Raw genomic sequence first — 13,346 nt, forward strand, 5'->3', positions numbered from 1 at the left:
TAAGAGGAGTCCTTTCATCTACAATACTATTAACTAAAGGTAATTTTTGTGTTTTTTCACTTATTACCCACTAAGTGTGTTTTCTATCTGCACACAGGTGTATTTGTATTTATTGTTGTTTGTTAACTACCTGTCAACTAAATAAATTAAGTTAAAGGAACACTACAAGCACCTTCACCACTACAGTCCGCTGTAGTAGCTATGGATTGAAGAGAGACTCAGCTCCCTTCCACAGTAAGTAATCAAACTGTTTGAGAATGATTTGATAACTAATCCGGTGTCTGCTAGATGCCGTTGCTGCCTCCCATGTCCCTAAAACTACCAGCTCCTCTGAGCTTAGCCTAGCTATGCAGGGCCAGGTTATTGTCTAAGAATGTCAGGTGAGATCTCTCAGTCAATGAGTGCTTTCCTAACTCAATGGCAGACCACTTGACTGCAGAAGAGGCAGCTGTGGAAGCCTGGCAGATCCTAGGTAAGTTGTCAAACTGTTCTTAAACAGTTTGACTGCTTATTGTGGAAAGGCACTGGAGAACTCCGAGAACCATAATTACTACAGTGTTTGTAGTACGTGGGGTGTTCTTTTAACTTATAGCAAAGCAACTAATATTTTATATCACTGCCCAATATGTGTTTTTTTGTGTGGCAATATTTTAAAAATATATCAATTCCCAAAATAATTACATTTTGCCCTAAGATTATACCAATTTTTACCTGATAATACTTAGATACACACTTATCCCATTTTACTTGTATCTTTTTTGAATAGGTTTTTAATATCTTTCTAAATATATGAAATGTTCCCAAACAAAGAAAGTTAACAACATTTTTAATTGTAATGTATTTTATATTTTTAAAATATAGACATTCTGAATATATACATACATAGTGTAAAAGATTCATATTAGTCTCACAGATGAATAAACAGATTGTCCCTCACTGTTCTACAACTATTTATGTCATTATGATCAGTGGGATATGATAATATATTTAAGTACTTTTCTCAGTGCTGCCCTAATTTCATGGTTACTAAAACTATATATTATAGGATTCGCTAAGGGTGTCCCTACAATGTACAACAAAGATCTGAATTTATTAACATTGATAGAGTCTTCCCCAGGTGGAAACATATAAACTATTATTAGAGACACGTAATAAGTGCACACAGAGATGAGGTGGGAACTACAGGTGGAAATAAATTTTCTCCTTCCAGTTTTAGAAGAAATGTTAATAAATGTAAATGAAATTAAAATGTAGGTGATGACAATAAAAACAAACGGGACAAATATCACATTGATTGAGATGTAGAAGTCCAATGTGGTTAAAAGTGATGTGTCAGATATAGATCGTGCCACTATGGGACCAAAGTCGCAGAAGAAATGGTCTACATAATTGAGACCACAGAATTTTAACTGACACATTATCACAAATTCACTGGAGAGTAAACTAAAAACTAGCATCCAGGACCCAGAAACCAGCGAGAGACAAACATTAGGAGTCATTATTAAGGTGTAACTGAATGGTTGACGAATTGCTAGATATCTATCGTAGGACATCACTGCAAGGAGAAAGCACTGCACAAAACCAAATATAGCAAAAAGATAGAGTTGAGTTAAACAGCCAGAAATAGGCACTATCCTCTCTTCCATTATTATAATATTTAGTGTAAATGGCATAACGCTTGTGGTGAGAAACACATCAGCTAAAGCTAAGTGTTTGAGGAAGTAAAACATTGGAACATTGAGATGGTCAATAGTTGTCACCAGTACGATGATGAGAAGATTTCCACACAGTATTGCAGTGTAGATTATTAGGAACAGCATGAAGAGAAGGCTTTTTAGATGGTATAATCCCTGGAACCCCAAGAGCAGAAACACTGGAACTTGAGTCTGGTTATCCTCACACATTGTTTAATGAAAGAACTTGGGCAGTTAATCTGATGGTCCTTTTCCTAAAATAAGAAGAAAATGTAATGTCAATTTAAAGACAATTGGCTTTTACAACAGTTTACCATGATAGATAGTTTTTCAGTTGCCTGATTAAAATAGTAGATAGTATCAATTTTGATAAGACTTAATACATTTTGTATTGTTTAAGAATTCAAAGTCTTTTTGTGTTTTCAAAAAATGGCCAAATACTCTAGCGTCATCTATAGGAAAAGAAAAAAACATAGACATTATTACTGCTAATTCATTATATTTGAATAATGCGGCAATATTGATCCTTTTAGAAAGTGTTTTTTTTTTCTTTTTTACTAAGCTGAAAATTGAGACAAAAATGCAAAGTTTTGTCAAAAATAGATACATTAAAAAAACAAAATCTTCACCCAATCTAATTGTATTTCTAGTTAAACTTTGTAGCTTCCATGACAATTTACCAATGCAGATCTCAGGTTAGTGATAAAATTGTGAATGTTGGGTTAATAGTACTTTCATAAACTTGTCTTAAGAATTATGAAAACCATTAAACTGATAATTAAAAATACATTTTATTATATATGCTCTCATAGTAAAACTGCTGCAGACCAGTGAAACATCTGTTAAGACATTAAGGTCTTTGTTACTATGTGGTGGATTAAAAAGCATAAAAAAACTGGAAAGTAGGATCACAGGCACCCAAATAAATCTTCCTAACTCTCTGAATTAATTAATAATATTATTTCTTCCTGACACAGAGGAGCCTAAACCCAATATCGAGCATCCTCTATTTTTGGCTTTTCTGTTCTGTTCTATTTTTGGCAATTGAGTGAACATGAGCGGTGAAGGAGAGGTCGGAGTCACAGAGAACACCTAGGCAGCGAGCCTTAGAGGTAGAGCGGATGGTAGCACCATTGACTTGGAGGGACACAGACAAGGGAGTAGCAACACTTGAGGGAGGGAAGTTCTGTTTTGGACAGGTTCAGTTTATGGAAATGAGCAGCCATCCAGTTGGAAAAAGCAGAGAGGCATTCAGAGACATGAGTCAAGAGGGGTGGTGAGAAATCAGGGGAGAACAGATACATTTGTGTGTCATCCGCATAGAAATTATACTGGTATCCGAAGGAGCTGATGAGTTTACCAAGGGAGACAGTGTAGATTGAGAACAATAGGGGAGGAAGGACAGACACTTGGGGAACACTAACAGAGATGGATTGGGGAGAAGAGGCAGAGCCAGAGAAAGAAACACTGAATGAGTGCTGGAAGAGAAGGAAGAGCACCAGGACAGAGCAGTATCTCGTAGACCAAGATTACGGAGGATGAGAAGAAACTGTTGATGATCATGTCTAAAATTAATTAACTAATGCAAACATGCAATTTGTAAAAGTTATTGCAATTAAGTAAAATGAAAACTCATCAAAATATTTGTTAGCTAATTCGGAAACATGATATTTGGGTGTAAAAAAAAATATTTTATAGTACAATAAACACAATACAGATAAAATGTTGAAAACCTTTGCAGATTAATTTCTAATATTTACTTGTGTGCTAAACCCAGTTACTAGCCAGTCCAACATTTATGTAACTTAATATTACATTTCTTCTCTTACACTATAGGAGAAACAAACATAAAATGTGTGTACACAAAAATAACATACACAATCATATCCTATATATTTACATGTTTTCAATATATTTACATGTTTTCAACATGTTATATATTTACATTACAATATATGTCCTCAAAATATAGAGTTGGTGTGAAATCTTTACAGTTACAATTAATCTCAAACTTACCAGATAATCGAACACCTTTCCATATGGAAACTGTTGCATCTAAAAATTTCCATATGCAGTACCCACTTTTATACTTTTCAGGACTGAGCATTAAAGCAATCCTAATTGCTTTGAGAAATGCAGAATTGTCTCAACAGAGTAAAATAAAAATATGTTAATTAGAACAGGCTGATTACGTGTTTTGTTTTTTTAACTAAAACAAATAATTCACTTGGGTAATCAGATATTTCTCAGAAGCTCATATTTTTTATTTTCCGACAAAACCGTTTAAGATTCTTTGCTTAAAATGAATTCTTGTTCAATAACTGAAACCCATAATAGATAGCCTTAAAATTTATTTTAATATTTTTTCACACATCTTGCATATTTTCTAAAATCTCTTTGTTGTATTTTTATCATTAACAAGTTTAGCAAAACTATGTTATCTTTAGATTTTTTTTATTATTTCTTACAGTAAATTAAAATATAAAAAACACTTAATGATTGATGCAGTGAGTTGATACATACTATATCAATCTCGCTAGATTAACTATACAGTTATTCTTATACCTTATTTCCAGATTTCATATTTCTCCTTCGGTTAACTGTATTTATAGTTTAAAGACTTCTAATATTCTCTTCTGAGAGATTGTTACGATTAAATAGTGCATGATTTCAGAGCTTCATTACTACAGGTATTTTACATAGACAATATATGAAAACATACATAACATAAAATTTACATGACAAAAAGAATTGTGCTGAAGACACTCATAAGGGAGAGAGACGAGGGATCACACCGATCTTATCTAAGTACTTCATTTCTTGACCGACCATCAATAATATATAGAATGAGATGTTAAGTATGCTCAGGGTTCCCCCCAGTTCACTTATAAGTTTGGGCCATAATATTCAAGCCAATTTGACCAGATTTTATAGTATTTCTCTAGATTTCCATTATTAAAATAAATAAATTTTTCCATCGTTCCTTGATAATTTATTTGAGTTTTAATCTCAATTAAATTTGTTGTTTATTTCCTTATGCAATATCTAGAAATATATAGTTTTGGGACCAACATAATATGCCCTAGTATACTAAGTGCCGGTTAAATAAACCTGGAAGATTGAGATGGAATAGGAAATGTTGGGGGGTTAGACTACGAACATTTATATTTAAATCCTCTAATATTCCCATAATGTTACGTTTAATGTTTGACAAAAGTGAGCAATCCCACCAAATATTATTATTATTATTGTGATATTTATAGAGCGCCGTCAAATTCCGCAGCGCTTTACAATGGGTGGACGAACAGACATGTAGTTGTAACCAGACAAGTTGGACACACAGGAACAGAGGGGTTGAGGGCCCTGCTCAATGAGCTTACATGCTAGAGGGAGTGGGGTAAAATGACACAAAAGGTAAGGATAATATTAGACTAGTGACAGTTGCCGAAGCAGAATCAGTTGGGAGCTATTAACAGTTTAATGATACGCTTTTATGAAGAAGTGGGTTTTTAATGATTTTTTGAAGTGAAGACTGGGTGAGCATCTAACGGAGGAGGGAAGCGAGTTCCACAGGAATGGTGCAGCCCTCGAGAAAACTTGAAGGCGAGCATCAGAGGTGTGAGTACGAACAGAAGATATACGTAAGTCTTCATGAGATCATAAGGGCCTAGACGGGACATAGTTGTGTATAAGGGAGGATAGTTAGGTGGGAGCAGCAATTATGTAGAGATTTGAAAGCAAGAACCAAAATTTTAAATTGAGCTTTATATTTTATAGGAAGCCAATGTAGGGACTGACATAAGGGTGAGGCATGGGAGGTGCGGGCGGACAGGAAGATGAGCCTCGCTGTCGCATTCATTATGGACTGTAGCGGTGCAAGTTGGGAGCACGTAACACCACTGAGAAGCGGATTACAGTAGTCAAGACGAGAAAAGACAGTGGAATGGACCAACACCTTAGTCGCATCTGGTGTTAAGTAGGGGCGGGTGCGCGCAATGTTTTTGAGATGGAAATGACAGGATTTGGCAATAGATTGAACATGAGGCTTGAAGGAGAGGTCGGAGTCAAAGAGAACACCTAGGCAGCGAGCCTGCGTGGTGGAGCTGATGGTAGCACCATTGACTTGGAGGGAGACAGACACAGGAGTAACCATACTTGAGGGAGGAAAGACCAGAATTTCAGTTTTGGTCAAGTTTAGTTTAAGGAAGTGGGCAGCCATCAGTTAGAAACAGCAGAGAGGCAGTCAGAGACACTAGTCAAGAGGGATGGGGAGATCAGGAGAGGACAGGTAGATTTGCGTGCCATCTGCATAGAAATGATATTGGAAGCCAAAGGAACTAATGAGTTTACCAAGGGAGGCAGTATAGATGGAGAACAGTAAGGGACCAAGGACTGAACCTTGGGGGACACCAACAGAGAGGAGTTGGGGAGAAGAAGCAGAGCCAGAGAAAGAAACACTGAACGAGCGTTGGGAGAGGTAGGAGGAGCACCAGGAGAGAGCAATATCTTGTAGACCGATATTGCGGAGGATGAGAAGAAGCTGTTGATGATTAGTGATGTCCCGAACGGTTCGCTGGCGAATAGTTCCTGGCGAACATAGCGTGTTCGCATTCGCCACGGATGGCGAACATATGCGATGTTCGGTCTGCCCCCTATTTTTTTTTTGTTTGTGGCCAAATTTACTAATACTAAGTAAAAATTACTTAGTATTAGTAAATTGTGCCCCTACTCACAATACCGCGAGTAGGGCCATGTCTATTAAACAGTGAGCAGCCTCAAAAAAACAAAAAAAAGGGTCAGGTGGGGGCCCTAAATACCAATAGGGGGGACCTATTGTCCTCCTCCCGGCCCCCACCCCTGAGCGGCGGGTGGGCGCCCTAAATACCAATAGGGGGGAACCTATTGTCCTCCCCTCGGCCCCCACCCCTGAGCGGCGGGTGGGGGCCCTAAAAATAACAATAAGGGGGGGACCTACTGTCCCCCACCCCTGAGTGGTGGGTGGGGAACCTAAAAATGACAATAAGGGGGGACCTACTGTCCCCCCTGGCTCCCACCCCTGAGCATGAGTGGGGGCCCTAAAATTAACAATCAGGGGGGTACCTATTGTCCCCCCCGGCCCCCACCCCTGAGTGGTGGGTGGGCGCCCTAAAAATAACAATAAGGGGACCTATTGTCCACCCCCAGCCCCCACCCCTGAGCGGTGGGTGGGGGCCCTAAATACAAAGCGGGGGGAGCCTACTGTCCCCCCCGGTCCCCACCCCTGAGCGGTGGGTGGGGGCCCTAAAATAAAAAAAAAGTTTTAATTGGATCAATAGATTTAAAAACTTGATAAATTAGAGGATTTTCTATTTTCAATTCTTTGAAAATTCTCCTATCAGCACAAAATAGATGAAAAGGGTCTATAGGTCCACAGATATTTTTTATCTGTAACAATATGGAACAAGATTTCTTTTTTGAGTTGATATTTCCCAAATCTAAATAGTGAGAGAACATTACTGTGTCGTAGAGCGAATATATATTTGGGAAGGATAAACCACCTTCTGTCATCCTTGCTTTCATAATATCATAGGATATTCTATATTTCTTCCCACCCCCCCAAATAAAAGATGAAAAAAGTCTATGAAACATTCTCAACATTTTGTTCGCGACTCTAAGGGGTAATGTTCGAAAAAAAATATTACAACAAATGTGCGTTAATTATATTCGTTTTCCCTAATCATGATAAAGGGAGCTTTTTCCATTTTTGAGTTATGCCCTTTAAATCGTTCAAAATTTGAATATAATTGAATTATATCCAGGTATTAATTTTGAAATTGAAAGTAATTCCCAAATATTGTATTGTTTGAGTAGTCCAGTTAAATTTGTATTTTTCTTTTAGGTCTTTTTCTTGTGTATTTGACAGATTACAAAAAAAATACTGGGTTTGATGTAAATTGATTTTATAATTTAAAAGATAGCTAAATTTGTCAATGCATCTTAGTACTGCAGGAACTCAAATATCAGGGTGAGTAAGAGTTAAAATAATAGCATCTGCATATAGGGTTACTTTTTAAATCTGCCTATCAAGAGTAATTCCCATGATGTCTTCCGTTTGTCTATATACACTGCCAATGGTTCAATAGACATGACATAGAGTAATGGAACTAACAGACAACCTTGGCATGTACTGTTGTTAATAGTAAACCAGCTTGCATTTAATCCTTTTCCATAAATTTTAGCCCTGGGTGCAGAATAGAGTGATAGTGCCAGATCTTTAAAGATCCCTTCTATTCCAAAGGCTAAAAAGTATATGCTAAAAAAATTTAGATTATACTAGCTTTAGTGTACCTATAATCCTAATTTTATTAATGACAGGAGGCTTCGTATTTGCTTAAATCCCTTTTTACTAGAACACCACAGCAGCACATTAACACAGAGAAAAAACAACCAATCAGAAAAAGTTAGATACAATAAAGCTCCCCTCCTCACATATAACTTCGTCTTTCAAGCAGTGACAAAACAGAAACAAAAGGCAGAAAAAAACACTAAAGAGAAACCAAAGTCCTAGAATCCAATGATGTCCTCTATCGGAGAAGAACTATCAAACCTGGGACCACAGACGGAATGTAAACTGCAACGAGAGAAAAACAGAATCGAAAGGACTGGTTAGATATTGAAATGTACTCTGGATAAAACATGCAGGGCCCTTACCGAAATATACAGAGATCCCAACCTTTAAGTTTAAACATGAGGAGGCGTATTTGCTGTTTTAAAGCTCAGACAACAACTAGAACTATGATTATATCGCTGGTAAATAATCCGGGAGATCAATAAATGAATCCCGAAAAGACCTTACAACTGCAAGATATGGCTGTAGATTGGTTGAAGATGATGTCAGTCGTTGATGATCCTCAAAGTGCGGATGAAACTCAATCCATCGTTAGAGTCGCTGTACTTGGGAAACCGTGGCCCGGTTCCGTCAAAATGGTCGATGTATAGAAATGTCAACACATAATCCATACACAGCCAGATGTAATAATTTGAAGGGCACTGGCGACTTGGGCTTGTGTAAGAAACAGCCATTTGTATTCGAATTTTGATGTAATAGGCAGCTTCTCCGATCATCCAAGGGTCGTGCCCGCAGTTCTCCAACCTCAATATCTGCATCTGAGTCCATGATAGAACTCGGGACAGGACCGAATGAAATCCATCCGTTCCCCTTTGATCTAAGTGGTGAATGGTCTTCATCCGAGAAAAAAAATCTACCACGCGGGCTAGTGTGCAGAGGGGCACCCGGCTGCACTCTAGATGTCTCCAGTATTCAAAGCGAATTGAGGAACCCGGGACTGTGGTAGACAAAGAACTCTTAAGGGCTCCTCAATCAAAAAAAAAAAAACAAGAACCCCACTCGAGGGGTGAGGTGAGGATCAAGTTCCTAGGTAAACTGTGAAACCTCAAGATACGAACTGGGGGGGGGGGGGGCATAAATAGTGGTTGAGATTTGCGTCCAAAGGCGTCATTGTAGAAGAATAATAGCAATCTGGATTCATGAAGTAATGGGGGTATTTAGACCTGAATATGTCACTGGTTCTAACCGCTTGGTGGAACACGAAGGGTCAAATTTGAATCGAAGGGTATACAGGTGGATCAGAAGTGGCCGGTCGTTCCACACGGGGTGCAGCAACGTTCGCAAATTAAACAGTAGTATACAGAATCTGGGGTTTATGGCAGTTTGCAAATTTGTCCAACAACATTTTAACTAGAAGGATGGTGTAGAAGAAAACGATCAACAGAATCAGTCCATGTTGGACAGGGTCCAGATTTCAGATTTCTACCCCTGGGACTGTTGTCCATATAGGGCGAGAGTGGAGTACACCAAATGGCTGGATTTTACTACCCAGCTGAAGTTCAGCCCCGTCAAGGAAATCCGAGTAGGGCCCAATGGGACGCTTGTAAGCCAGAAGTCTGGAATAACAAATTTGAGACGGTCGGGTAAAATTTTGGAGGTTTGAATGTCAAGATTTATAAGCGAGATGGGGCGATAATTACTTAAGAAGTTTGGATCTTTCCATGGTTTGGGAAAAGGAGAGATTGTTGTGTTTAGAAGATCTGCTGATATCTTTTTAGAGGAACCTATTTTAGAAATGAACCTACAGAGCTGTGTAGTTATTGGTTCAAAGATTTTATAAAAGAGAGCCGTGTATCCATCTGGACCTGGAGCTTTCACATTTTTTTAGATTTAGAATTACTTTTTTAATCTCCTCTTGAGATATGGGCTTGTTTAGTTCCTTTAGTTTTTTCTAAATTTATTGAAGGTAGTTTGATTTTCTTTAAAAAGGTTTTAAAATCAGAAGCTGTGGTCTGTCCCATGGCAAATTATAGAGATTGGCATAGTAGTCTGTAAAAGCTTTCCCTATTTGATGAGGATAAATGTATATATTATCTACTACTATGATTTTCTTTATATTCTAATTTTCTTATCTAGTTGAAGCCTATTGGAGAGAAATTTCCCTATTTTATTATTACTTTACCAATTTTGATTACATTTCCTAATCATCTTTTCTACTTTATCTTCCAATGTCCGATTAATTTGAGATTGAACCAATTTAATCTGATTAATAAAACATGGTTTAGGATCCTTTCGATTGTCCTTTACCAGATATTCCAATTTAATATATAAGACTGTCAGGTCTGCTCCTTTTTGTTTTTTTACAATTAGCTTCTAGCTGGATTAACCCCTTAAGGACTGGACTTTTTTTGCGATGTTGTACATTTGCGACGAGGCATCTTTTTGACACTTTTGTGGTGTTTGTGTTTACCTGTAATTTTCCGCTCTCTCATTTACTGTTCCCATACAAATTATATATTGTTTTTTTCAGGACAAAAGGGGCTTTCTTTACATACCATTATTTATATAATCTCATCTAATTTAATTTAAAAAAAAATGAAAAAATATGATGAAAAATTGAAAAAAAATACATGTTTTTTGACTTTTATGTGAAAAATCTTTTACTCATCTACAAAAGCGAATGAAAAAAACTGCTAAATAGATTCAAAATGTTGTCCTGAGTTCAAAAATACCCAGTGTTTACATGCTTTTAGCTTTTTTTTTGCATGTTATAGGGCTATAAGTACAAGTAGGATATTGCGGTTTCAAAACATACATTTTTAAAATGTATCAATAGTGACATTGTAACACTATTATCTGTCATAAATTGCTAAATAACACCCCACATGTACATATTTTTTTAAAAGTAGACAACCCAGGGTATTCAATATGGGGTATGTACAGACTTTTTTAGTAGCCACTTAGTCACAAACACTGGCCAAAGTTAGCGTTCATATTTGTTTGTGTGTGAAAAAAGTAAAAAACTAAATTGAACGCTAATTTTGGCCAGTGTTTGTGACTAAGTGGTTACTAAAAACGACTGGACTTACCCCATTTGCAATACCTTGGGTTGTCTTCTTTTGCAAATGGTATGCCATCATGGGGGTAATTCTCATTCCTGGGCTACCATACGCTCTCAAAGGCAACGTAACCAACCTGGCCATTTTCAATGTAAAAATATTTGACCTATATATTTGACCCTGTAACTTTCAAAAACGCTATAAAACCTGTACATGGGGGGTCCTGTTCTACTCAGGAGACTTTGCTGAACACAAATATTAGTGTTTCAAAACTGGAAAATGTATCACAACAATTATATCATCAGTAAAAGTGCTGTTTGTGTGTGAAAAATGCAAAAAAAGTCACTTTCACTGACAATATCATCGCTGTGATATGTTTTACTGTTTTGAATCACTAATATTTGTGTTCAGCGAAGTCTCCCGAGTAAAACAGTACCCCCCATGTACATGTTTTAGGGTGTCGTAGAACGTTACAGGGTAAAATACAGTGATAGCAAATTAAATTCTCTGGTCTTTCGGCCTGGGTTGGCAGGCAGGTCCCTTAAATTGCAATCAATAAAATTACTTAATTATGTAAAAATATTACCTAAATACGCACGTAGAATTTAAATATATATGCATATTTATATATTTGAAGTCTACGTGTATATTTATATAATTATTTATGTCATTTTGTATATCGACATATGAATAGTTCGCATTCTTTTTATTTATTTAAATATACATAGATATATATACAATTTCATTTTAAGTGTATTTTGATATAAATATATATATATATTAATATCAAAATACAGTTAGAATAAAATTTCATATAGATATATAATTTTTTTTCAATTATTTATTATTATTTTTAATTTTTTTAATTTAATTTAAATTATTTATTATTCGTATTTTATAATAATATATATATACAATATATATAATTATATATATTATATATATATGTGTGCAAATTAATTATAAGTGTATTTTTATATTAATATATGTACATATTAATATAAAAATACACTTAGCATGACATTATATATATGATATATAGACATATATTATATAGGTATAATATATGTCTATATATCATATATATACACATATATAATAATATATTTTTTTTTATTAACTATAACTTTACATTTTTTTATGATTTTACACTGGCAGGGAGACTGCCTGTCAGCACAGACAGTCCCCCTGCAGGCAGAGACTAGGACACCTATTGTGACCATGTGGTCGCCCTGTTGGGCGATCACATGGCCCCAGGGGTCCTAAACCGCCATGGGGAGACTGTCTGGGCTGCAGGCAGTCTCCCCACACCGGGAGCACCGCCGATCGCCGCCGGGGGAACGACGGCGATCGGGTAAGTACATTTTAAATTTAGGACGGTTCAGGACCGTCGTCGGTCGGCAACGCAAAAATGCCGATGACGGTCCTGAACCGTCCTGCGTCCTCAAGGGGTTAAATTACCACTCATCACGCATTTAAATATACATCGAAGATTGTCGTTGAATCTCAGAAGCTCCTTAGCTAAACAAATTAAATGCTTTATTTTTTCCAGTGCCATGATAATTCTTTCATTCATTAGTATTATAATGCGAAATACATTTCGTTTTAACTCCTATAGGGGCATGATCAGTCCATGTGATAGGACCTATATGGGAATTTATGAACTGTTTTAAATTAATCAAATCAGTCAGAAAAAAGTATATTCTAGAGTAGGTGTTATGAAGTTTAGAACAGTAGGTGAAGTCCTTTTTCCTAAGGTAGGGGACCCTTTAAATATCATAAAGATTATACGTGTTAAAAAGCTCTTGCATATATCCTGATCTTTTTTTATATATCTTTTGCAATTTCGTAGATCCACCAGTTTCTCTATCTAAAATATTATTTATCACAGTATTCCAGTCTCCCCCTATTAATAGTACTCCCTTTTTGACTCTGTTTATCGTAGCAAACAATTTTTATAAAAATTCTAAGAAAATTTGTTTTGGGCATATAGGTTACATAAAGTGTAGACCTGGCCGTTTAACTTACATATTACCAAAATAAATATGCCTGCTATATCTTTCTCTATGTCTAGCAGTTCAAATTTAATTTTTGCTGAACATAAAATGGCTACTCTTTTTTTAGCTGTTAAATTGCTCTACATAATTTATTTTCTGCACTTTCAGAGTGTAATGGTGTTATGGAGAGTGGCACTGAGGCTAGTGGTGTTATGGAGAGAGGCACTGAGGCTAGTGGTGTTATGGAGAAAGGCATTGAGGCTAGTGG

The 13,346-nt window shown here is 36.5% G+C and overlaps 1 protein-coding gene across 1 annotated transcript; it reads right to left on the reverse strand.

The window, feature by feature from the left end:
* Positions 1-965: 965 nt before the first annotated feature.
* Positions 966-1,904, reverse strand: LOC134601985 (olfactory receptor 1361-like). The gene has a single exon (XM_063446487.1). The coding sequence runs from the start codon at positions 1,902-1,904 to the stop codon at positions 966-968; it is 939 nt and encodes a 312-aa protein (XP_063302557.1).
* Between the last annotated feature and the right edge of the window lie 11,442 nt (positions 1,905-13,346).

The sequence above is a fragment of the Pelobates fuscus genome, chromosome 3 (assembly GCF_036172605.1).
Source record: "Pelobates fuscus isolate aPelFus1 chromosome 3, aPelFus1.pri, whole genome shotgun sequence".
Classification (NCBI taxonomy): domain Eukaryota; kingdom Metazoa; phylum Chordata; class Amphibia; order Anura; family Pelobatidae; genus Pelobates; species Pelobates fuscus.

Excerpts from the sequence above, each read along its gene's own strand:
- LOC134601985 (XM_063446487.1), bottom strand. The coding sequence starts at position 1,904 with ATGTGTGAGGATAACCAGACTCAAGTTCCAGTGTTTCTGCTCTTGGGG.